The sequence below is a fragment of the Bufo gargarizans genome, chromosome 1, assembly GCF_014858855.1.
Source record: "Bufo gargarizans isolate SCDJY-AF-19 chromosome 1, ASM1485885v1, whole genome shotgun sequence".
In the NCBI taxonomy this organism is placed as follows: domain Eukaryota; kingdom Metazoa; phylum Chordata; class Amphibia; order Anura; family Bufonidae; genus Bufo; species Bufo gargarizans.
In genome coordinates this window covers 546,590,623-546,618,225 of record NC_058080.1, presented here as the reverse complement: position 1 = coordinate 546,618,225, position 27,603 = coordinate 546,590,623, and the positions used below count along the sequence as shown (strand labels likewise).

The 27,603-nt window shown below is 44.1% G+C and overlaps 1 protein-coding gene across 1 annotated transcript in view; it reads left to right on the top strand.

Annotated features, from left to right (window-relative positions):
* The first annotated feature begins 235 nt into the window (after nt 1-235).
* Nucleotides 236-27,603, top strand: part of GNB1L (G protein subunit beta 1 like) — a 48,786-nt gene continuing 21,418 nt past the window's right edge. The window contains exons 1-5 of the mRNA XM_044290004.1: nt 236-374; nt 6,269-6,393; nt 7,077-7,202; nt 16,801-16,957; nt 25,511-25,609. Coding sequence (XP_044145939.1) covers nt 372-374; nt 6,269-6,393; nt 7,077-7,202; nt 16,801-16,957; nt 25,511-25,609 — 510 coding nt within the window. The 5' untranslated portion in view covers nt 236-371. The remainder of the gene's footprint in view (nt 375-6,268; nt 6,394-7,076; nt 7,203-16,800; nt 16,958-25,510; nt 25,610-27,603) is intronic.

Below are 27,603 nucleotides of genomic sequence, written 5' to 3'. Positions count from 1 at the left end.
TGTAGCACTCTTCTTTTATTAGTAGGAGTTTGTGGGTTTCTGTCCAGGAGATGCAGCAGAGTTGTAGTTGCATCAATTCAGCCACGGTGTAGCAGAGCTGTGGTGGGGGGAGCTCATGCGTAACCTATGGCAGGCAGAGAGCAGTACTAGTGAGGTCTCGGTTGGCTGCTGGAACTGTGTGCTGCTAGCTCTGACTGACTGCACGCTGCAGGCTGGTGACTCGTACCAGCTACATGAACGAGCACGCAAGGCATGGCGGTGACGTCATGAAGAGGCGGGGCGGCCCATCACTCTGCCTAAGCCCGCCCAGTCTCAGAAGCAGGAAACCAGGAAGAGATCAGTCAGGCTGCAGGAGAGGATGAATCTGCGAGATGGTAAAACCCCTTTAATACAAGGCACTTCCTAATGTACTGTGATTCTCCATATTGCCTCCTTTGCTGGCTGGACTCCTCTTTCTGTCACATTATACACTGCTCGTATCCCCAGGAGTTACGACAAGTGATCAGCGAAGCGCGCTTTGGATCCTAGATTTGAAGACGCTTTGATCCGTCTCCATACAGTATTAAAATGTATGGCCTCTGATGAGACGAAGTCTTGGAAGACGTCGGTGAATAACTTCAGTATTTGATTTTTAAAGTGGAAAACCACTTTACAACTGGGATCCAAACTCAGCTTCGGTTCCGCTTTCGCATCCAAGTTTTAAGGTGTTTTTCCACTTTAAAAATCAAAAACCGAAGATATTCACCAAAGTTTTGAGAGCCTTTGCCTCATCGGAGGCTGTACATGTTAAGGCCTCTTGCACACGGCCCTTGTGCAGCCGTTCGTGCATTGGGGACCGCAATTTGCCAGAAAAGGAGGCAATGTCCGTGTCCAACTTGAATGGGTCCATTTAATGTGCATGCACACTATACAAAAAAGCACTGGCCTCCAGGACCATAGGAGCGCACAGAGCTTAGCCCCGCCCAGGCTATCGGATACTAGTCGAGATGTCACTGGGCCTGCGGTAAACAGCGAGAAGCTACTGCCAGCGCCGCTGCCTTCTCAAACAGCTGATCGGCAGGGGTCCCGGGTGCAGCCGATCAGATGCTGGTAATCTAATAATCTTTGCTGAAGTCACACAACCTCTTTAGGCTACATGCACACTATCAGGATTGCGTGCGGATTTTCCGCACAGATTTGCGTGCGGAAAATCCGCACCGTAGGTCATGTACATTGTATTCTATGAGAATTTGAAATTCTCAATGCACATGATGCAGATTTTTAAAATCCGCAGCATGTCAATTTATTTTATTTTTCCTGACTGGATTTTCTTCATTCACTTAGTGAAATCCGCATGTGGAAAATCTGTACACAAATCCGCACTAATTAATGCGTATTGACCGCACAGATTTGCCTGCGAACATCTGCGGATTTCAGTGCGGATTCTCCGCACATGAATCCTGATCGTGTGCATGTAGCCTTAAGGAAACAGCGTGGGGGCCACTGCAAGACAAACCTGACTGGACTATAATACGCAAGTTCAGCCCCAGTAAGTTCAGTAGAACCATGGAGGGTCTGCATGCTACATCTGGTCTACAGACTGGGCTTCTTCTAAACTCTTCTGTATACATACATCTCTGCTGCATGCTCATTAAGCCTCATTCGCACATCAGTGTTTCACGGATGTGTGCTGTACGTGTTCTCCACAGACAGCACACGTCCCCAGTTTAATGTGTGTATTCAGCACGGTCCGTGGGTCAGTGTTTTTAGCACGGATGCATGCCCTATTTTGTCTGTGTTCACGGATCCATCACGGCCATTATAGTCTATGGGTCCGTGAAAACCACGGATCAATAAGAAGAGATGCTTTGAAAATGATTTTTCAGCTGTTCAGTGTCAGTGAAACACTGATGCAACACGGACAGCAAAAAACGGACACAGATCCAAAACGGATCCTTCACGTACAGCTTCACGGATGCATCACTGACCACCTGCTCACGAATTTGAGCACGGACGTGTGAATGAGGCTTTATATACACACACAGCACTGCTACATCCAACTTGGCCCCTTCACATATATGCAGCTCATTTACCAGAGAACCTGAAGCCGATTGTAGTTATACCACATACACAGCACTGCTACGCGCAGGTTATATATTTATACACAGCTCAGCTACATGAAAGTTATATATATACACTGTAGATACACACGTCTCCACCATTCCATGTTAGTCCCACGCTGTCTAGACACCAGCACTGCCTATACCCGCCTCCTCGCAGACATGTGACTGATCACATGGTCTAACAGCACGGAAGGTCCTGTATGTAGCAGGCTGTTGTCATTACTGGTGGGAGGGTTGGGGCAGTGCGTTACAATGTGGCGGTTTCTGCCAGGATTACGGGACAGTAGGGGGGTGGTAACTTCTGGAAAGTCGCCCTTATTCGGTGCCTATAGTGATGCTGCATGTTCCACCAGAGGCTTCCCGCAATGCTCTGCACTATTGGCATGGACCATGGTGGGGTGTGATGTAGATAGGGCGGGCATATACATCAGTACTGGACATCATGTATGACCTGCAGCCACTGATCACGTTTCCTCAATGACTAGAATACGTGGTGCTGTCAGCAGATCTGTACTTGTGACACTGGCTGACATGTGCGCTTGGCAGCAGAAGGCATCTGTGTTGGTCTCATGTTCATATGTGCCCACAGGCCTTATATGAGTAAACAGTAGGTGGGGTTATGGGTGTGGCTTTACGCAGGGTGTTATTTGACACCTTGATCATACTTATAATTTTGTGGCAAATTGTTCCCTGGCATTTTTTTTTATAAACCACAGCCACAAATGATCATGTGAGAACAAGCGCACTCTTTTGTTAAAATGTCTTTTTTTTTTTTATGGAAACCAGATCCCATTTTAGTTAAAGGGGTTGTCCAAGTTATCTTTATTGATGACCTATCCTCAGGATAGGTCATCAATATCAGATTGGCTGGGGTCCGACATCCGGCACCCCAGCCCATCAGCTGTTTGAAGAGGAGGCGCTCCGTGCCAGCGCTGCCTCCTCTTCACTGTTTACCTTCTCGCCACCGCCTCTGCAGCGGTGAGCAGGTGTAATTACACCTAACCGTCCCATTCATTTCAATGGGACGGATCGCTTCTATACAGCACGGCGCGCGCCTTCTCTTCAAACAGCTGATCGGCGGGGGAGCCAGGTGTCGGACCCCCACCGATCTGATATTGATGACCTATCCTGAGGATAACTTTGACAACCCCTTTAATGGGGTCCATCAGGTGATGTTAATTTCCGTCATTTAAAGGATACGGCACTTCTGTTATTTTCGTCATTCTCATCCTATAATGGAGACAGAGCAGCTGAAATAAAAACGCCAATGTGAAGCTAGCCCTCCCCTTCCCCTGTTATGTGCGGTTACACAAGGAAAGGAGGTTCTCTACCTGACCTCCTCTGACTGGTTGGCTCCTCCGTGCTGGGGGGCTGGTTCAACCTGGAATATCTTCGCCAGTATAGCAGCTAGAGATATGAGAGAGAACCCCTCACAAGACCTGCATTTAGGAGATGCTCTGTCTGACCTAGTTGCCATCACAATTTGGCCCATGTGATTGTTGCGCAGCTCCTTAGCCTAGCCCATTTTTTTCTGTTTCCAATACATCAACTTCAAGTATGGGTGCTACCTGGGCAGGGAACCACCTGCCTACCCAATATTATGAGCAGAAGGCCGATGCCAGGATTTAATTTGTATCTGCTCTATTTCTTGCTGGTAATTTTACATAGCCAAGGAGATGTGACATACGTGCTTGCTACTAATGGAGCAGCTACAGATATGAATCAGGTCTTACTAAGAATTTAAGCTTGAAAGGGGTTATCCTTATAAGAAGTGACTTATGATGATGTTTATTCCCTTACTGGGCGAGCGCTGCACTCCTTGATGAAGTCTACTCAGAGACAAGGTATAATGAAAATATTTGTGTCTATTCTGTGTTTTTGACTTGCACCTGGTTTTGGCTCACAATACCTGATGAAATAACTGACCAAATAACTGAAGTGTGAACTCAGCCTAAGGCCTCATGCACACGACCGTTGTTTGGGTTCGCATCAGAGCCGCCGTGTGCTGTCCGCATCCGTGGCTCCATTCCGCGGCCCTGCTAAAAAAATATAACATGTCCTATTCTTGTCCGCTCTTTGCGGACAAGAATAGGCATTTATATTGCCGGCGCCCGTTCCGTAAATAGCGGAAGGCAACACGGGCGGCTTTCACCTGCACTGAATCCGGACCCATGCTCTGTATTGTGCGTTTTTCACTCAACGCATGCCCCATAGAAGTGAATGGGGCTGCGTGAAAATCGCAAGCGTCCGCAAGCAAGTGCGGATGCGGTGCGATTTTTCACGCGTGGTTGCTAAGATGAAAGTCTATTCACTGTGTTATTTTCCCTTATAACATAGTTATAAGGGAAAATAATAGCATTCTGAATACAGAATGCTTAGTAGAAGGTCAATTAAGGGTTAAAAAAATAAAATTAACTCACCTACTCCAATTGATTGCGTAGCTGCCGGTCTCCTGTTCTTTCTTCAGGACCTGTCAAAGGACCTGTGGTGACATCACTGTGCTCATCACATGGTCCATCACATCACATAATGGACTATGTGATGAGCTCAGTGATGTCACCACAGGTCCTTTGACAGGTCCTGAAGAAAGAAAGAACAGGAGACCGGCAGCTACGCAATCAGTTGGAGGAGGTGAGTTAATTTAAAAAATTTTAACCCTCAATTGACCTTCTACTAAGCATTCTGTATTAAAGAATGCCATTGTTTTCCCTTATAACCATGGTATAAGGGAAAATAATAAAATTTACAGAATACTGAACCCAAACCTGAACTTCTGTGAAGAAGTCCCGGTCTGGGTACCAAACATGCCGATTTTTCTCACGCGCGTGCAAACGCATTAAAATGCTTTGCACTCGCAGGGAAAAATCGTGCATGTTCCTGCAACGCCTGTGTGAACCCAGCCTAAATCTGTTGCGGACACTTATAGATCACGTGCCTTACATTGGGCACAGGATACCAGCCAGGTTTCGACAGACAATGTATGGGGGTTGCGCCTGCGCAGTTATGCAGCTTCGGGTGCTGTGAGCTGTCTGCGCTCAAAGCTACCTGACTGCGCAGACACAGCCTGTGAATATTGTGTGTTAAAACCGGACCAGGATCATGTGCCCATTATACTGCATGTGATCCTAGAAGTGCCTGCAACAAAATTAGACAGGGTTACTCATTGCTTGCCCAGTAAGGGAATATATATCATCATACGTCACTTCTTGTAAGTCTGGGCACTGTGGGCATGTTAAAATTTAATTAAAAAAAGGATAATCCCAGGGTCGTATTGCTAGCCTCCATACAGCCGGAGATAGAACCTTAGGTAACTGGGTCAGAACTAGGGTTGTTTTGATAGCAAAATTTTCATTCGGTTTTGATACCATAAAAAAGTATTGCGATACTTGATACCATTCGATACCACGCGAAAAAAAAATAAAAAATGCCCAAAAAAGCCAGATGCATTTTGCATTTTATTGAACGTCCGGCCCATAATCGATTCAGTCCTATCCTATTTTTTGGGGGCACAAAGTGACTAAAAAAACAAATGGCGAATCACGCAGTTTTTCTACAAATACATCCGGCGGCAGACACACATTGCCGGCACCCGACCTCTGACAGGGAGCTGCAATTAACACCTCAGGTGCCGCACCTGAGGGGGTTAACTGCCGCAGATCGCAGTGCCCTATCAGAGACAGGGTGCCGGCATTTGTAATGTATTAAACGTTAGTGGGAGGGAGAGACTGCTTCCTCTCCTCGTGCTGAGAGCAGCGCGATCCATGTTCTCTGATACTGGGCTGTACAGTAGCACAGCCTAGTATCGATTAAAAGACAAATCCCAGTATCGTATCGATACCGGGCTAAAAGTATCGACTTGGTATCGAAAGTTCAATACCCAAAACAACCCTAGACAGAAGTGAAATCTGCAGTTAAGGTCTCATGCTCATATCACTTATATAGCGCTGACATATTCCGCAGCGCTTTACTGACTTTAGCATCACGCTGTCCCCATTGGGCTCACAATCTAAGGTCCCTATCAGTATGTCTTTGGAGTGTGGGAGGAAACCGGAGTAACCTGAGGAAACCCGGACAAACATGGGGAGAACATACAGACTCCAGGCAGATGTTGTCCTTGGTCAGATTTGAACTCAGGGCACCAGTGACTTTATATTATTTCTTCTTAGATTCTGAAGATGGCTCTTCCACCTCCAGATCCGAAATTTGATCTTAGAGGTGTTGGTGCAGAAATCAACTGCTTGCACTTCAGTTGTAACGTTCACAAGCCGTGTCCACCTCTTCTTTTCTCTGGGTGAGTAGTCATGCAGAGGTTTTCCACTTGCACAGAATCCCTATTTCTAATGACACTTCCTAACGTCTACAGCTTTTTGGTGTTGCGAGGCAGCGTGCATCCTTTCGGGCTCTCCATCGGTAGCAGAATTTATTTTACGGAGCACCCTTCTTGCATGACCCCATGACCGAGTTGGTTCTGAATAGTCTGTATGCTGCATGTTTATTTTCTTTAGGTCACTTCAACTGTTGTAAGTTGTCGTTATGTTTGTGTTCATTTACATGAAGCCTTTGGAAATGGTATGCACATCTTAATATGTGTCCTTTAAATATTTGATTGTATCGGTATCCTCCTATGGCTTTCCCACTGTTTATGTAGTTGACATGCAGCTTTGATATGTGAGGGGGGGATGAAGCAGAAGTTTTGAAAGACACATTTTAGTAATTGACTTATTTCTCACCTACCTTCAACTGCCTGCACTCATTTTGAGATACCCCTAGGTATTGATTAACAGAGGATCTTAGAAGGAACCAAGTTTTCCTTTAGGAAACAACCATTCATCTACTGCTATGTGAAAAAGTATTACTACTTGTGATTTATCATACATGCTTACGTACATATGGTTATACATACACTGTATTCATATTATAAATATATTGATTAATGTATCTTAATTTCTTTTTTCCCTGTCCTAATATACCTAGTTCTTCCATTGGAGAGATTCACGTGTGGAATCTAAATACGAGGCGAGCAGAGACTGTGTTGAATGGACATGGTGGCAAATCTGTCTTCTGGATCCACACCCTTCCTTCTAGAGATAGACTAATAAGGTAAATGAGCTAAAAGAAAAAAATAAGTATGGGAGTCATTTATCAAAGACTTTCTTTGATACCCCCTGCGCTAGAGCATGTGCTTTATTTATGAGGAGGCTCAGGTCTCGTCATAAATGAGGTGCCTCCTCCACCAGTCTGTGCGCCTAGATGCACAGTGCCTAGATGGAAATCTACTCCAGTGCCTAGATGGAAATCTACTCCAGTGCCTAGATGGAAATCTACTCCAGTGCCTAGATGGAAATCTACTCCAGTGCCTAGATGGAAATCTACTCCAGTGCCTAGATGGAGCAGATCTAAAGGAAAATGGCATAAATGACAGTGAATGTGCCAAGGCCGATGACCCAGTCCACATCATGCCCCCACTCTGCCTCCGCCAATCCCCTGTGGCAAGGGTGGTGTAGAAACTCAGCATGCGTCTAAATTTAGGAGTGTTTAAAACAGGTTTGTGTGACTATATAACACCTGTTTCTGGCGTGGTGGGTCTTAATAAATCACCCCCTATAATCTGTTCCTTGCTTTGGCTTAATTAAATAAATACTCGCTGTGAACCTGGTCTGTCAGCGAATTACTTCATAGGTTCTGCAATGTATCCCTATTGCATCTTATTGTGGCTTTTGATATATTTCAATACTAATTGAAAATTAATCTGAAACGTGCATTTAAAGAGGAGCTGTCACCTCTCCTGACATACTCCTGCATACTCTTTTTTTATCTAATCAGTTCTGCCAGTGTCAGACTGTGCAGAGACACCCCCCCCCCCCCCCCCAACTAGTAACACCTATCTGGACCTTCATTGAAAACTGCTAGTAATTCACTTATAACTTCTAGCAGGAATAATAAAGGAATGGCACAGCAGTGTCATAGGAATAGATGCTCCAGGATTTTTTGTTAGATGGGGAAATGTAAGTAGTTACTAATTAGACATGTCAGGAGAGGTGATGGGTCTTCTTTGAATGGCTCTCCTGTCACTGTTGTAACCTAGACAAAGATACTATATTATTAACCCCTTTCCAACCAGCTCTATAATAGACAACGCCGTAGTACTATGGCGCGCTGATCGGGCGGGTGCAGGAGCTGCACCCGCCCGATCAGCTGCAGGGGACCGGCTGTTCCCGTTAGCCGGACCCCTGCTGAATGTGCCGGCATCTGTGAAAACACTGATGCTGACGCATTAACCCTCACTATGCCGCGGTCAGTGCTGACTGCGGGGTGTGTGAAGAGAGGGAGCTCCCTCTTTCCCCATCGGGTCCCGCGCTGCTATGACGGGAACCCGATGGCAGGGAAGGCAGCCCGATGCCTTCCATAGGTATCAGGGCTGCCTTCCATGTAAGCCTATGAGATCCAGCCCCCTGGATCTCACAGGCTGGAAGTGTATTACAAACTGTAATACACTTACAGCCAATGCATTACAATACAGAAGTATTGTAATGCATTGCACAGGGGATCAGACCCCCAAAAGTTGTGGGGAAAAAAAAAGTTTTCTAAAATAAAAAAGTTTCAAGTAAAGAATAAAAGGTTCTTTTCCCATAATTAAGTAATAAAAAAAATAGGAAAAAACTGAAAAGTTTACATATTAGGTATTGCTGCATCCGTATCGACCGACTCTATAAACATATCACATGATCCACCCTGTCAGGGGAACGCAGTAAAAAATAAAACTCTGCCAAAAAACACATTTTTGGTCACCTTCTCTCACAAAAAGTGTAATACTAAGCGATCAAAAAGGCGTATTTAGCCGAAAATGATACCAATCAAACAGTCATCTCATCCCGCAAAAAAATGAGACCCTACCTAAGACAATTGCCCAAAAAATGAAAACAATATAGCTGTTGTTAATAGTGTTGAGTGAGCATGCTTGGCCGAATACCAGTTTGGTTCGAGCATTGCTATGCTCGGCACCGCATGTGCTCGAGCGCTATGCTCAAGTCTCCTCCCTGTACGTTTCGCGGCTGCTAAGCAGCCAATAAACGTGCAGGTAAGTACTGCCTTCACTGTAATGCCAGTAGCCATGTTGGCTATTGGCATTACAGTGATTGGCTGGCCGGAACACGGATAGCACCCGATGATGCGTGTTCGACTGATGAAGTCAGGGGGAGCTGAGGATAGGAAGGGACAGAATGTGTAGGGAGTGTAATCGAATATTATAAGTGTACAAAAAACGTTTCAGAGACCCAAAAGTCCTTGTTCGGACTATTGTGTGTGTGACAGCAGCAATATATTTTTGTAGCGCAACCTGCGCTCAATTGCTCAGTGTTAGGGAGAGCTGTGCATGGGAAAAGACAGACACTGTAGGGCGTGTAATAGGAAGATTTTTATACAAAAAAACTTTTCAGAGACCCAAGTCCTTTTAAGGAGTATTGTGTGTGTGTCTGTGACAGCAGCAATATTTATTTTTAGCGCATCCTGCTATAAATACCGTGTAATAGGTCGCTGTGGACAGTTAAATTATCTGCGCCACATCTCCTGTTTAAAGTGTGCGCATCCCTAAAGTATCAGTGACATCCAGTGCAGTTTTTCTGTAGACACTGCGAACTGTGACATTACCTGTGGTGCCTGTCCTGTATAACATTTCCTCATCACAAATATTGTTGTAAATTATTTTGCACATACACTTCCAAATCCTACGCTACTGAACGTGTGATATACTTTCAAGAATATATCGCATTTAAAATGAAGAAGGCGAGCAGTAGGGGACGGGGAAGTGGCCGTGATGCCGATGGTGCACGCAGAGGCCGTGGCCCTGGGCGCAGATTAACTGTTCCTGCTGCCAGAGCACAAGAAAAACAATCATCCAAGATACCTAGCTTCATCTCCCAGTTTGCAGGGCGGCACAGGACACCACTCTTGAAGTCAGCCTAGTGCGAGCTGGTGGTCGGTTGGATTGCAGCAGATGATGCTTCCAGTCGGTTAAGCACCACCCTGTTTTCCTCCAAGTCCAGTCTTAGTAGCCAGTCGTCTGGTCCACACAATCCTCACCCTGATCCTCCTTCCTCCCACCATTTACAGTGTGGCCAAACAAGTGATCCAACACCCTTTCGAGGAGCTCTTTTCAGCGCCATCACTTGATTTGGCCCTCTCACCAAGCACGCTTGAAGAGGGACATGAGATCTTGTGCCCTGATTCCCAACCTCTTGAGCATCCACAGTCACAAGAACATGACGGTGGTGAACGGCAATTAGTGTTTAATGAGGTGGATGATGATGAGACACAATTGCCAATGAGTCAACCGCAATTACTGTCTCAAGAGGATGAGACACAGTTGGCAATCACTGAGGTTGTGGTTAGGTCAACAAATAGGGAGGATGATCAGAGTGAGGAAGTGGAAGAGGAGGTGGCGGACGATCAGGTCACTGACCCAAGCTGGGAAGGTGGCAAGCCGAGCGAGGAGAGCAGTACAGAGGGGGGAGGGATCTCCCTTTCGGAAATATCTCTTGAAAAGGGGTAGATGCAACCTGTGCCATACGAAAATGAGCCGGGGCGTGAACACTAACAACCTCACCACCACCTGCATGATCGCCACATGGCATCCAAGCACCGTAATAAGTTGGACGAACTCCTAGGTCCACAATTTGTGTCTGCTGGTCACACCACTGCCGCCTCTTCCCCTATGTTATGTGCTGGCCAATCCCCTGTTTAAGACGCAGGCCCGGATGCCTCCCGCCCTGCACCTGGACCTTTGCAAGCACCAAGGGCGACCACATCCACTTCCATGTCCCAGCGCAGCGTCCAAATGTCCTTACCCCAGGCCTTTGATCGCAAGCGAAAATACCCAGCCACCCGCCCACAGGCCATAGCACTAAATGTGCAGCTTTCCAAATTAATGGCCCTTGAAATGTTGCCATTTAGTAGGCTTGTGGACACTGAGGCCTTCCGCAGCCTGATGTCGGCGGCTGTCCTGCGTTACGCAGTCCCCAGCTGACACTATTTTTCAAGGTGTGCCGTGCCCGCCTTACACCAACATGTGTTCTGTAACATCACATGTGCCCTGAGCAACGCAGTTACTGTGAAGGTCCACCTAACCACAGACACATGGACAAGTGCATTCGGCCAGGGATGCTACATTTCCCTGACTGCACACTGGGTGAATGCTGTGGAGGCTGCGAGCAAGTCGCACCCTGGGATGGCATAGGTGCTACCGACGCCAAGGATTGCAGGCCCTATGTCGATCGGGATTTCCGCCAGAACTTACGCTAGTGGCTCCAACCCCCACTTCTCCTCCTTCGCCTCCTCCTCCGAATTATCCACGTGCAGCACCAGTCATTCATCAGTTGATAGCTGGAAGCAGTGTAGCACTGTAGTGGGGAAGCGGCAACAGGCCTCGCGGAAGCTGATATGCTCAGCGGGCAAACAGCGCATCGCCGCAGGGCTGTGGATAAGAGACCAGACTGAGCTGTGACTGATAATGGCCATACCTTGGTGGTGGCTTTGGAGCTCGGCAAGCTTAGACACATCCCATGCTTTGCCCACGTCTTCAACCTTTGTGGTTCAGCGGTTTCTCAAAACCTACCCCAATTTGCCTGAGCTATTGGTGAAGTTGCACCCCGTGTGTGCACATTTCATCAAGTCACCAACCGCTTCAGCCGGTCTGTCAACAGTGCTTGAAATTACCAGCTCACCGGCGGTTGTGCGACGTGAGCACGTGCTGGAACTCCACGTTCCACATGTTGGCCAGGCTTTGTGAGCAGCAGAGGGCAGTAGTGGAACACCAGCTGCAACATGGTCGTCGCCTTTCCAGTCAGCTTCCGCTTTTCACAAGCGAGGAGTGGGTATGGATGTCTGACCTCTGTGAGGTTTTAAGAAACTTTGAGCAATCAATACAGATGGTGAGCGGCGATACCGCTATTATCAGCGTCACCATTCCATTTCTGTGTCTACTGAAACACGCGCTGCTCACAATTAAGGACGACGCTTTGCATGTGGAAGAGGTGGAAATAAGGGAAGACATTACACTGGGTGATAGCCAGACCACCCTTAATTCGTCTTCTCAGTGCGAATTGGACGATGAGGAGAAGCAGGAGATGGTTGCCTCCGCTACAGAGGGTAGTACCCATCGAAGTTTAATTCTCTCTGTTCAGCATAGGTGGGCAGAAGAGGATGAGGAGATTGAGAGTGAGCCTCCTGATGACGACAGCGAAGTCCTGCCTGTTGATACTCTGGCATACATGGCTGACTTCATGTTAGGCTGCTTTTCCCCCTACGCGCGCGTTATACACATTTTAGACAATACGGATTACTGGTTGTTCACCTTCTCGACCCCCACTACAAAGAGAACTTCTCATCTCTCGTTACCCTGGTGGAGAGGATGAGCAAAACTGTACAATACCAGAAGATCCTTGTTGAAAAATTGTTAAAAAAATTTACATCTGACAACGCTGGTGGCTGAGTCCATAGTTCCTTGGCCAAGCGAGGATGGTAGACAAGGGGAACACACAGCAGTTCCAACAGAGGAGGGGCAACACTCTCCAAAGCCTGGGACAGTTTTATGACACCCCGCCAGCACCCTCACCCTGATACGCGGCCTACTGTCACAAGGAGAGAAAAATTTTGGAAGATGGTGAAGGAGTACATAGCAGGCTGTGTCAGCGTCCTCAATGATCCCCCAGTGCCTTACAACTGCTGGGTGTCTAAGCTGGACACGTGGCACGAACTGGCGCTCTACGCTCTGGAGGTGCTGCCCTGCCCTCAGCGTTTTGTCTGAGCGGGTATTTAGTGCTGCTGGTGGCATTATAACAGATAAGCGTATCCGACTGTGAACTGACAGGTTGACTCTTATAAAAATGAAAAAGGCCTGGATTGACCATGACTTCTCGACTCCACCACAGGAAAGCGGCTGAACATAAAGGCAGGGCCGGCCTTTGGGGTTTGCGGGCGCCATAGCAACAGGGGCGCCGAGCGGCCAACAGCTCGCAGTGTAATATGCGGCAGGCGAGGCGGCACTTGTGTTCTGCCTCGTGGCGGGCCCCCCGCCCCCTCCCCTGTCTGACCTGATTCCTCCTCCCCTGTGTCTGACCTGTCACCTTATGATCCTCCGTGCCGTGGGTCTGGCACGTCTGCACCATTTCACAGTTCACACTGGCCAATCAGCTTTTCGCAGCGCAAAGATCGTGCTGCTGATTGGCCAGTGTGTAGGACTGGAGCAGCAGGCGCTCTGCTCGCATCCCGCTTGTTCCTGTGTCACTTACTGCGTCAAGGTCTGCCGACTACAGCCCGCCCCAGCCCAGAGAGACTGAAGGACTGTTCCGGAGACTGTTGAACCGGACTATAAGGTAAATTACCTTATAGTAATTTACATGCACTAGAAAACTGATCCATACCCTGCCCAATTTAGCAAAGTGGCAAGATTGACCAAAAAGTCACAATTGTTTTAGCAAAACAAAGCTTGTGCAAAAATGTGTGGCTTCTTAGTTCCACAATTCTGGTGCAGGGGGAATGATAAATCTTCCCATTGTGTTTTCTAGCACCTTCTGACTTATGTTATAGACACAGGTGCTAACATTGTTGTGCCCATGGAGGGAAAATTAATGATGGCACACCAGGGCCGGTATAACGTTATACTTCCCTACCTCGTGAGATTTCCCTACTCTCGTCACTTTCTGTCGCAACGGACATAACGTGAGGAGGTAATCGGCACCGCGCAGGCGCACAACGATGGGTTAGGGAAATTTCACAGCAGAGTGCGCATGCGCCAGGAGCCTGCAGCGCCACGCAGGCGCACAACGACGGGTTAGGGAAATTTCACAGCAGAGTGCGCATGCGCTGGGAGCCTCGCCGGCGGTTAGGGTAGGGAAAAATTATGGGCCAGTGCGCAGGCGCGGTGATCGGATGGATGTTCTCAGCTGGACACCGGCCTACACTGCGCATGCGCTGGGAGCCTCACCAGCGGTTAGGGTAGGGAAAAAGCACTGGCCCGTACGTAATTTTTCCCTTCCCTAACCGCTGGTGAGGCTCCCGGTGCATGCGCAGTGTCGGCCGGTGTTCAGCTGAGAACATCCATCCGATCACTGTGCCTGCGCACTGGCCCATAATTTCCCTACCCTATCCGCCTGCGCGGCGCTGCACTGTACACCTCCTTACGTCATGTCCGGTGCGACCGGAAGTGACGAGGGTAGGGAAATCTCACGAAGTAGGTAGGTATAACGTTACACCGGCCTTTGGGGTGTGCGGACTGGTAACTACTTGGTTGGAAAGCCAGCCAGCCTATGCCATGATGCCAGCAACAAGCAATGTTTTTTTTTCTATTTTTTTTGGGGGGGGGGGTGCCACAAGGTTAGCTCGCACAGGGCGCCTGAACACCTAAGGCCGGCCCTGGTGCCAGTTCCTTGTAATTTTTGGCAGCCCTTTCACTTAGTGCATAGGCTTTGAGTATAGGAGTCCCACTACATGAACAATTGTACCACAATGTGAATGAGGCCCTCCTATGTGGTATACAGGTTGTATCGGAGTGCCTCTTCCTTGTAATTTTTGCCAGCACTTGCACTTGTTTCCTATAAATTTTTCCTCTAAAATCTTTTTTTTTTTTTTTTTTTTTTATTCAGTTTTGTGCATATTATTGTCAGTTTGTAAAAGTGGCATACTATTCGGACAACATCGTTCCCAGCAGCGAACGGCAAGTCCAAAATTCATCCAGACATCCTCCCCATCCTGTTATAGAACCATTTCTGTGGTGTTTCCATAAATTACTGACATTTTCCTATGACCCAGGCACCCTCCCCTCTTCAGAGCAGGGGGTTACCTGGTTTAATGCTCTGGTTCTCCCATTGACTGACTTCCATTATACTCGGTTGCTCGGTCAAGCACCCGAACATCCCGATGTGTTCAGCCCGAGCACTGCGGTGCCCGATCAAAACTAAAAAACAAGATTTAATTCTGTTAAAAAATGCATTTACTGTGTGAAACTTAACAAAAATTAAAATGATAGACATATTGAGTATTGTCACGTCCGTAACAAACTGCTCTATAAAAATATCACATTATATGCTCCCTCACAAAACATTTTATACCAAGCAATCAAAAAGTCTTATGTACCCTAAAATGGTACCAATGAAAAGGTCACCTCATACTGCAAAAAATTAGCCCCAACATAAGACAATCGCTCAAAAAATAAAAACCAATGGCGCCCATAAACCAATCCATCAAAATCTGTGCTGCAAAAGCCATATGGCGCTCCTTCCATTCTGAGTCCTGCCATGTGTCCCCACAGCAGTTTACCACCACATATGGGGTGTTGCCGTATTCAGGAGAAAATGGGCAATGAATTATGGGGTGCTTTTTCTCATGTTATCCCTTGTGAAAATGAAAAATTTGGGGCTAAATAAACATTTTATTGGAAGAAATGAAACTTTTCATTTTCATAGCCAAGTGTTTTCAAATTCTGTAAAACGCTTAGAGGGCCAAAGTTCTCAGTACCTCCCCTTAAGATATTCTTTTAAGGGTGTAGTTTCCAAAATGAGGTCACTTTTTAAGGGTTTCCACTGTAGGGGTACATCTTCAAATACCATTCTAGCAAAATCTGCCTCCAAAATCCATATGGCGCTCCTTTCCTTCTGACCACTGCCATGTGCCCATAGAGCAGTTTACCACCACATATGGGGTATTTCTGTAAACTGCAAAATTGGAGTAATGTATATTGAGTTTAGTTTGCTGTTGACCCTTGCTGTGTTGCAAGAAAAAAACATGAAAAATCTGCATAATAAATGAAATTTTGAAATGTTGCCTCAATTTCCTTTAATTCTTGTGGAACACCTAAAGGGTTAACAAAGTTTGTAATATCAGTTTTGAATAATTGGCTTAGTTTCTAAAATGGGGTCATTTATGGGTGGTTTCCATTACCTAAGCCGCTCAAAATCACGTTATATCTGAATTGGTGCTTAAAAAAAATGGTTTTGGAAATTTAGTTGAAAATGTTAAATATGGCTTCTAAATTTCCAAGACTTTTAATGTCCTAAAAAAATAAAAGAAAATTTGCTAAATGATGCCAACATAAAGCAGACATATGGGGAATGATGACTGATAACTATTTTATGATGCATTACGATTTGTCTTAAAAGTAGAGAAATTCATATTTAGAAAATTGTGAATTTTTCCAAATTTTGGGTAAATTTGGGATTTTTTTTATGAATAAAGGAAAAATGATATTGACTCAAATTTAGCACTGTCGTGAAGTACAATGTGTCATGAGAAAAAATTCTCAGAATGGACTGGATAAGTAAAAGTCTTCCAAAGTTATTCCAAAGTTATTACCACATAAAGTGACACATGTCAGATTTGCAAAAAAATGGCCTGGGCAAGGAAGGTGAAAACTAGTGAATTGTTGTGGCCTGTAAGTGTAAGTCCAGACATTGTGGACAAATTCTGCTGTGAATTTTGCCAGGGATTTGTGGAAAATCCACACCTAATCTACTACAAAATCTGCATGCAACACCTGATGCTGCCGCAGTTTTTCAAAACTTGTATTGTACCATAATTTGCTACTGATTTCTGGAGTGGAAATGTCTGAACCTGCCCTTTGCCATATTTTTCTTTATGTTACAATTGCTAGTTACTTTAAAAAAAAAATTATGTTAGAATTAATTTGGACTGCCATTCTCTTCTTTAGTCAGGGTAGAGATCTCCGGATATGTACATGGAATTTAGCAGAAGGAAGGAATGACGTGGTGGACTCTATACCTGTCAATAGTGTTGGTTTCTGTAAATGTTCTCTATTGAGTACTGAATGCTGTCTACTAGCTGTGCCAGGAACAGAAAGCTCCCAGGTAAGAAATATCCATTTTATTTGAAGTAGTATAAATGGGAGCCTGAACATATGCTCCATTGGGGCATATGTATTTCATAAAACTGACCGAGAGAGTGTATAACATGGCTGCCCAATACAATCTTTTCTGTGATGGCTTCCTTGGAGCCTGATGTCCAAGGGTTCAAGCTGCCTGACCTGTGATTAGTGCTGCACTTAACTGTCTCAGTTTGTCCCACAAACTTGAATTAAAGAGGCAGTGTGCATGCTTGATCACTGTTCAAGGGGATTTGGGGGGGGGTTGGACCCCCAACCCCTTCCTCTTTTTTTTTTTTGTGATCTCCTCTGGGCTCCCCGCGATCATACATTTATCACCAATGCTGTGTATAGCTGATAAATGCTTTTCTTGGAAAAGGTTTCACAGTGTCAAGATAATTTGTCCTGGGCCCGTACAGGAATATTTTAGGCGGTAGTAACAAGACAGACTTCGAGGCGGCAGCGACTGGTGATAAATGCTTGACAGCGTCCTGCACAAGGACTAATCATCTACTCACCTTTATGTTTGTGCTGTAAAATCATAGTAAACGATGTCGGCAATAATGATGGAAATCCTAGTGTCGCCTTGTCATTCTTCTCGTTAACACTATTTTATTTCTTTTATTGCCGGTGTTTAATGATGAACTTGTAAGAAGACTGTCTACTGCACTTTTCTGATGGAAGTAATCCTTACAAAGTGCTGCAGGAAATAGAACAGGGATTATTATTAATATATTATTAACATTGGAGATGAGCAAATCGATCAGACTTGGTTCATCAGGCTGGTCCCTCTGCTCAGGAGGCTCTCCACCCCCCTTGATTGACACTGCCGGACATCTCACCTGGCACAATCACTCTCAAGCCCGAGCCTGCACCATTGGATGACACCTTTTTTAAAGTGGTTGTGTCACTTCAGCAAATTACATTTATCATGTAGGCAAAGTTAATACAAGGCACTTACTAATGTACTGTGATTGTCTGTCTATATTGCCTGCTTTGCTGGCTTAATTCATTTTTCCATCTCATTATACACTGCTCATTTCCAGGGTTTACATCTACTGAGGTGACAGGAGCAGCTGTGCATGTGTGCCTATGTGTGCTTCCATAGTTCCGGCCATCGGTGAAGCTGGCGCTTTTTCCTGTAGTGTGCAAGCACGACCACTGCTGCTGGATAGGAGGGTGGTCATAACCCCTGGAAACGATCAGTGTATAATGTGATGGAAAAATGTATTAAGCCAGTAAAGGAGACAATATGGACAATCGCAATACATTAGTAAGTGCCTTGTATTAACTTTCTCTACGTGGTAAATGCTATTTGCTGAAGTAACACAACCCCTTTAATGACTAAGCTTTTTTTTTTTATTTTACATAGTAACATAGTACATAAGGCCGAAAAAATACATTTGTCCATCCAGTTCGGCCTGTCAGTCCTGCAAGTTGATCCAGAGGAAGGCAAAAAAAAATGTGAGTCAGAAGCCAATTTTCCTCACTTAAGGGGAATAGAAAATTCCTTCCCGACTCCAATCAGGCAATCAGAATAACTTCCTGGACCAATGACCCCTCTCTAGTAGCTATAGCCTGTAATATTATTACACTCCATAAATACATCCAGGCCCCTCTTGAATTCCTTTATTGTACTCCCCATCATCACCTCCCCAGGCAGAGAGTTCCATAGTCTCACTGCTCTTACCGTAAAGAATCCTCTTCTATGTTTGTGTACAAACCTTCTTTCCTCCAGACGCAGAGGATGTCCCCTCGTCACAGTCCTGGGGATAAATAGATGATGGGATAGATCTCTGTACTGACCCCTGATATATTTATACATAGTAATTAGATCTCCCCTCAGTCGTCTTTTTTTCTAAAGTGAATAACCCTAATTTTGATAATCTTTCATGGTACTGTAGTTGCTCCATTCCAGTTATTACTTTAGTTGCCCTCCTCTGGACCCTCTCCAGCTCTGCTATGTCTGCCTTGTTTACAGGAGCCCAGAACGGTACACAGTATGTGTGGTCTGACTAATGATTTGTAAAGTAGTAGGACTATGTTCTCATCACGGGCATCTATGCCCCTTTTGATGCAACCCATTATCTTGTTGGCCTTGGCAGCAGCTGCCTGACACTGGTTTTTGCAGCTTAGTTTGCTGTTTATAAAAATTCCTAGATCCTTTTCCATGTCAGTGTTACCGAGTGTTTTACCATTTAGTATATACGGGTGACTTGCATTATTACTTCCCATGTGCATAACTTTACATTTGTCAGTGTTAAACCTCATCTGCCACTTATCATCCCAAGCCTCCAATCTATCCAGATCCCTCTGTAGTAGTATACTGTCCTCTTCAGTGTTAATTACTTTACACAGTTTAGTGTCATCTGCGAAAATTGATACTTTACTATGCAAGCTTTCTACAAGATCATTAATAAATATATTGAAGAGAATAGGGCCCAGTACTGACCCCTGAGGTACCCCACTAGTGACAGTGACCCAATCTGAGTGTGTACCGTTAATAACCACCCTCTGTTTTCTATCACTGAGCCAGTTACTTACCCACATACAGACGTTTTCTCCCAGTCCGAGCATTCTCATTTTATATACTAACCTTTTATGTTGTACAGTGTCAAATGCTTTGGAGAAGTCCAGATACACGACATCCATTGATTCGCCGCTGTGCAAGTCTAGAACTTACCTCCTCATAGAAACTGATCAAATTAGTTTGACATGACCGATCCCTCACGAAGCCATGCTAATATGGCGTTATTTGCTTTTTTCCGTTAAGATGCTCTAACATAGCATCCTTCAGAAAACCTTCAAACAGTTTACCCACAACAGATGTTAAACTTACCGGCCTATAGTTTCCAGGCTCTGTTTTTGGACCCTTTTTGAATATTGGCACCACATTTGCCATGCACCAATCCTGTGGGACATTCCCTGTCAGTATAGAGTCTGCAAATATCAGAAATAAGGGGGTGTATGCCATCCGTTCCTGGCGATTTGTCTATTTTAATATTTTTAAGTCGCTGTTGTACTTCTTCCTGGGTCAGACAGGACACTTTTAATGGGGAATTTATTTCAACATTCGGCATTTCATCTGACAGTTTATTTTCCTCAGTGAATACATTGGAGAAAACAATATTTAACAGCTTTGCTTTCTCCTCGTCGCTCTCTGCGACTCCCCCCTCATTACTCTTTAAAGGGTCGACACCTTCAGATTTATACTTTTTAACATTTATATAATTTGAAGAACATTTTAGGGTTAGTTTTACTCTCTCTGGCAATTAATCTCTCGGTCTCTAGTTTGGCCGCTTTTATTTGTTTTTTACATGTTCTATTTTTTTCCTTATAGTTTTTCAATGCTTCCGTGCTACCCTCCTGTTTTAGTGTTGTATATGCTTTCTTTTTGTCATTTATTGCTTTCTTTACAGTTCTGTTTATCCACATTGGTTTCTTTTTGTTCCTTAACCTTTTATTCCCATACGGTATGTACCTCTCACAATGAGATTTTAGGATGCTTTTAAAGATATCCCATTTTGTGGCTGTATTTTTATTTGTGAGGACTTCATCCCATTTAGTTAGGCCTATGGCCTCTCTTAGTTGGCTGAATTTAGCTTTTTTGAAGTTTGGTATTTTTCTTCCTCCCTGTAGAAATGCTCTTTTGAATGATAATTGGAAGGTTATTACTTTATGGTCACTATTTCCCAGGTGTCCCCCAACCTGCACATCTGTTGTTCTGTCGGGCCTATTGGTTAATATTAAGTCCAGTATGGCCGTCCCTCTAGTCGGGTCCTGAACCAGTTGGGAGAGGTAATTGTTTTTGGTTATTGCCAAGAACCTGTTACCTTTATGAGATATACAAGTTTCAGTTTCCCAGTCTATATCTGGGTAGTTGAAGTCCCAGGGTGGTATTTTTATTTTATTTTATTTTTTACCGTTTTCTCATCATCCTATTCCCAAAACTATAACTATTTTATTTTTCGGTCATATGAGGGCTTCTTATTTGCAGAACAAGTTGTAGTTTTTAGTGTTGACATTTTGGGGTACACACAACTTACTGATTTTAACTTTTATTAACTTTTTTTTCTGGGAGGGCATTTGGAAAAGAATGGCTATACTGCCACTGGGTTTTTACGTTATAAATTTTGCAGCGTTCAGTTTTCGGCATGAATAACCTGATAACTTTTACATCAATACCAAATACATGTATTTTTTTTACGTTTTACTACTTTTGCACAATAAAAACCCTTTTTTAAAAAAAAAATTTGAGAAAATGTTTTTGCATCGCCGCACCCTAAGACCCATAACTTTTTTTTTTTTTTCTCTATGTAGCTGTGTGAGGGCTTAATTTTTATTTTAATTATTTTCCGGGACAACTTGTAGTTTTCACTTTGGGGTATGTAACACTTTTTGAGCACTTTTCTTTTTGCTTGTGGGAATAAGCAAAAAGCAGCAATTTTGACTTAATAAAAAAATTTTTATAATGAATTACATGATAATTGTGTAGTGTGGGTAGTTATGGACTCAGCGATACCAAATTGAAAAAAGCAAAGCAGCGCTCACCTGCAGCCAATAAGTTGAGAAGCGCGGACACCGCCTGGACTCGGCTGTTTGAACTGTAGATAAAAGGGGTTGTAGTCTAGCTTCTAAAAAAGTACTTTATTTCATGCGGTAAAAACTTCCAAACACAGACGGACCGCGTACCAGTCTTGTGTTTTGGAAGTTTTTACCGCATGAAATAAAGTACTTTTTTAGAAACTGGACTACAACCCTTTTTTTTTTTTTCTACCGCAATACCAAATATATGGAGACTTTATTGCAAATTTTCCATTAAAAAGTGTTTTTTCAATGGAAGAAGGGTGTATTTTTTTACTTGGAATTTTTAATTTATTTAATAAAACTTTTTTTAAACCATTTAATAGTCCCACAAGGGGACTATAATAGGCGATCTTTTGATCAATTCTAAAATATATTACGCTGTTCATGCAGTGCAATGTATTTTACTGTCAGTACTATACTGACATCCACCAGCAGGCTGCTCCAAAGAGTCACGGCCTGCTAGGACATGCTGGAGGTAGACCTGGGGCCTTAATTAGGCTGCAGCCTGTGCGCACAGTGATCAACACCCCACAATGTCATTCCTGGAGTGCCAGTCGGACTATAACTGCTTACATGCCATGGGCACTATTGACTGTTGCATCTAAGAAGTTTAACAGTAGCACTTCTGGGCCATTAGAACAGGAAGCCAGCTCTCCTATGCATGGTAGACTCGTGCAGTGCTTAGACTGGGCCGTTGTAAAAAGGCAGCGGCCCTTTAGTGACCGCCGTAAAAAAGGCCTATTGACGGTCATTAGAGGGGTAAACTAAATAACTAGGGATGAGTGAATCGACTTCGGACGAAAGATCCGAAGTCGATTCGCATAAAACTTTGTTAGAATACTGTACGGAGCGTAAAAAAAACTTTTATCGAACTCTGGTTTGGTTCCAAGGTACTACTTGGAACCGAACCTGAGTTTTGTAAAAGGTTTTTTACAGCAGAAGTGAATTTTTGAAGATATTACCCAAAGTCTCGCAGAATTCACGAAGTAATAACTTCAGCTCATCAGAGCCAATACTTTGTAATACTGTACGGAGCGCCTGCTCCGAACAGTATTCTAATGAAGTTTTATGCGATTCTACGTCGGATGTTTCATCCGAAGACGATTTGCTCCTCCCTAAAAATAACAAATAAAAAGTGCAAAGCATTTGTAACTTCCTATTTCATCTAAAATCAGGCACAACTTTTATAGGGTCATCCGTTAATTGATACCAAATATATCAGTCTGAAAATGTATTACTTTTTATTTTAAGGCTATTGACAACTTTTGTGGTTACCTTGGATAAAACAGGTTGCACTAAGTTTCAGTCTGCAATCTTCATGCCTTCATTTTCAGACCCCCTGATCTGGGCATGTCAGCTTTATCTGAAGTCTGAATGTCCAGGATGCTGCTGCCTTCCCCAGCGAACTGCCTTCTTTATTCCCCACCCCACCCCAGCCATGGTGAGCTGCCCTCCATGGATTCTTTCCCCTCTTTCCGTTCTGTGGTCTGATCCCTAAGAGAAGAGAGAGAAGGTGGAGCAGAGAGCAATCGGAAGCAATAGCAGTGTTCTGATTTTATGTCATATTTAGCAGCACCAGCAGCTAGATGAAGGAGTAACATATACTCTGCAGAATCAAAATGGTAGAAAATTTCTAATGAACACTTTTTGAAAGACTTAGTTAGAAAGTTGCTTTATTTTGCATTTAGGAATAAAAAGAAACTAGAAGAATGATGGGGAGTAGCATAGTTGTGTGAACCTTCTAGTTCAGTGTAATGAGTAATAATTGGAACTGTAGCGCAGACACCTGTAGGTATGCCCTTATTTTGGCTTGAATGAAAGGTACACATCATATGACTTCTCGGCATTCCTGACATGTTTGTTTTTGGAAATGCAAATATGTATCTATGAAATATGATTTTTAGCCATTTCTTATAGGCTGCCTTCCTAGGCGGCATGGGGTACCCCTGTTCTGGAGATGCGGGTCCCACCTCTTGGACCTGAATCTATCAGACGTTTATGACATATCTTGTGAATATGCCATAAATGTCTAAAATTGGTGTGCCCCTTTAAGAAGGTTGATCAAGAATATGGCAAATAAATGTTAGTTAATGTATTAGGGAGCCAGGCAGCTCATGATTTGTTTCTCATTTCTTCCAATAAAACGGGAAAGCAGTAACTAAGCGCAAACAAGGTCTCGCAAATGTTGATAGCCTTTTATACAGAGGTTATTTCGTTCTGTCTTGGGGCTTGAATTGAGTGGTAACAAGTTCTTTCTGGCACCATCTCTGTCTAACATATCCTCGCTCTAACACATTAAGGATGAGATACACATCTGATCTCAGGATAGAAGTCTTTATGCTTGGCCTTTGCCCAAAAAATGATTAATTTTACCTGTTGGCCTTTCCCTTCTATCTTTACATCACCAAATGCATTTACAAAGATTATTCATCTGTGAACGGGCGTGCCTCTCATTTTTCACTTCTGCAGCCACACAGGAACATTACAGGCCTCTGGCAAAGCTAGCGATCATTTCTCTTAATTAGTAATGGTACAAATTCAAGTTGAAATAACTTTTCAATACTCTGGATCCTGCCTGACCTGTAAAGGTATAATATGCTCTTGGCATGCGGGTCACACAGTGGCACATAACTTGTACTTCACCTAATGGAATAGTTGTAAATGTAACTAAAAAGTGTTCATCTAAGATCCCCTTATGCTCTGTATAATGGCCTTTTTGCAAGAAGAATTTACCTTTTATTGTATTTACATTTTGAACACCCAATACCTGGTTAAAGGGTTTTTGTCACCTGAAAGATGGGTATTAAGCTGGCTGACATTAGCAATGTGCTAATGTCAGCTGAACATAACTCTATTAGCGCCATCTCGCTGCCTAAAGCCTTTATTGAGAAAAATTAACTTTTAGAATATGCCCTGCTCCTAGAGGCTAATTAGCATATTATAAAAGTTTTGTTTTTCTCAATAAAGGCTTTAGGCAGCGAGATGGCACTAATATAGGTATGTTCAGCTGACATTAGTACATCGCTAATGTCAGCCAGCTTAATACCCATTTTTCAGGTGACAGAAACCCTTTAAGTATTCTCTCCATCAAATTACCTCCCAAAAAACTTTACAGCCTTGCACTTGACTATTCAAGTGCACATACCTTGAAAGTAGCCCTTCCTCGTGCACAGTTGTGCACTTGTCAGCATATCTCAAAGCTCTTGGTCCGATCTTCATAAGTGTCTCCAATACTGATAAATAAGCATTTTAATATTATGCTAATTAGCCTCTTGTTGCACCCGAGGCTCCTATATCTTCACTGCCTGGCCCTGTTAGTCAGTGATGGGGGTGTGGCTTGTAAACAAGATGAGCGGAGCCTTGGGTGCAACGGCATCACCCTTGTTGCTCTAAGGGGCAAATTAGCATTAATGTTAAATCTTATTACTCTTTATTGGGGAAACTTATAAAGATGGGACAAAGAGCATTGAAACAGACAGGCGCGGCGGTATTGCTCCTCTGTGCCGTATCATGGAGTGATGATGTTATGTAAGATGAATTGTCCTAAACTACATCATTATCGCATGATCATTAGGTGGTTTGCTAATTATATGTCTTAGTCTATAAAATTACTGGACTATTAAAAATGACACCTTTCTTTTCCTTACTGCATCTTTTTCACATAGATTTCAGAGCATAATTCTCCAGGAAATGTGAGTAAGATCCGCCTCCCATTGTTTTAATGGGATTCTGCGTTGCCTTTCAAACAGCCACATATTTTTCTATTTCTGATCCGTTTTAAGAAATGGCATATTGAGTCTTGCCACGGCAGCTTACCGCACGTGGTTAATCCCTAATGGATGGGCTTATCTGTGTACAGACCTCGAATTCTACGTCAGACGTTTCCACACCACAATACAGTCGTGTGAAAGTATCCTAATAACTTAAAATTTCATTATTTTTCATTTTGCAGGTTCAAGTTATGGACATTGGATCAAAAGAGATTATAAGCTCAATGACCCCTCCAACAGATGGCGCATGGGGAATGGCTTTGTGCATGAAACTTTGGCAGGTAAGCATCATAGTCCCGTTTCAGGTTATCGTTCATTGGCTATAAGTACCTCCTTAAAGGGGTTATCCAACATTAACAAATGCTCCCCCATATGCCGGGCCCCTCATACTGATTCTACTTACCTGGCTCCCCGCTCCTCTTCACCGCTTCTGGTCCCCGCACCGCCGCCACTGCTTCTCTGTGAGAGTATGAAAACATCCGGTGTCATCGGGGACAGCAGGAGGCTAGTCACTGTGCAGCCAATGGCAGGCGTTGACTGGGACGAGCCCCCCTAGTGTCACTTGCAATACTAGGGAGGCTCGTCACTGCCTGCCATTGGCTGCTCCCACCCGACACCGGATATTTTCATCCGCGCACGGGGAAAAGCAGCAGTGGCGGTGAGGGACCAGGAGCAACGCAGGGAACCAGTTAAGTAGAATCAGTGTGAGGGGCCCATCATATGGGGGAGCATTTGTTAGTGTTGGCTAACCCCTTTTTAAGTGTAGGTTTATTTTCTATGTAGTTATTTGCTGTTGTAAATATATAGGCGGATATTTATCACACCAAAAGTGGCATAAAGGTCTTGGCGCATGGCTTATGTTCGGTAAAACTTGCATCTTTTTCAGGTTCATGCCACTTTTCCAGATTGGCAAGAAAAGTGAGCATGGAGTGGGCGGGGAGGCCGCTAGGCATGGCTCATTTATTATTTTCCACACTTGTTTTTGGCGTGGAAAATGGCTGAAATCTGCACCAACAAGGCAGCTGATGTACAAGTCTGTTGCATGGCCTGCTGGAGGAAGTGCTAAACATATGTAGAAGCCTTTAACTCTACCTAACTTTTGCCTCTGTGCTGCCGGAGGAAGAGGCAAACGCTGGTCTTGATAAATGTCCCCCATAGTCTTTTACTTACGGAGTCACAGCTTTGACTATAGTCCGGGTACACCTATGGTTTCTTGGTTGCTATCAGAAGCAGTTGTCGAGTTTGATGACCGATACACCCCTGAATCAGGAAATTGATTTGGTACATTTCTACCATATCGACTTCACCTAGGACTGGCTCCAACTCCACAAACAATATGTTGGATTCCTTACAAATAACCTACTGATAATGATGTTGTTTATTCTTTTTGTAGCATAATAAGAGTATATTTAAAGTGTAACTGTCATTCTTTTTTTTTCTTTTTTTTTTGTACTGTGTAGGGGCAGGGATACTGACTATTTTTGTAATATACTTTAATTACTGAAATCGTACATTTCTAATAGAAAAAAATATCTCTAAAGTGGCCCATTTTGTGCCTTAGCAACATCCCCCTGTCTTCTGTTTACTTAACTGTGGAGACACGCTCCACACTGACTGCTGCTGCCCTCACTGCCTCTCCCTCTTTCAGGGCAGGAGCCGTCAGTGTCTTCACAGTTAAGTAAACTGAAGACAGGTGGATGTTGCGAAGGCACAAAATGGGCCACTTTAGAGAGTTTTTCTTTTCTAATAGAAATGTACGATTTCAGTAATTAAAGTATATTACAAAAATAGTCAGTATCACTGCCCTTATACATTACAAAAAAAAAAATGACAGTTACACTTTAAGATTTTATCTAGCATTCAGTCATAATGACCAGCATGGACAATGATATGACCTAATGACTCCCATGAGATGGCTGACATCTTGAATTACCTTCTCAGGGTTTTTTGTTTTTGCCGCAGGTTATTAAAGTGCTCAGTACCACCCTTGTTTAATAACTTAGGGTGCCTGTACACAATGCCTAGCAATTAGCAGGTAATCCAAGTGTGGATTCCACTGCTATGCCGCATATGTACATGCCTTCACTTGAATGGGGCTGGGCTCGCCTAAGCCACGAGACCGATGGTCGTGACGTCACTGGTCTATGGTAAGCAGCAAGAAGGAGCGCCGGGGCCCTCTCAAGCAGCTGATCGACATGGGTCCTGGGTGTCCGACCCCCACCGATCAGATGCTCATAACTAGGGATGAGCAATACGACTTTGGATGAAACATTCG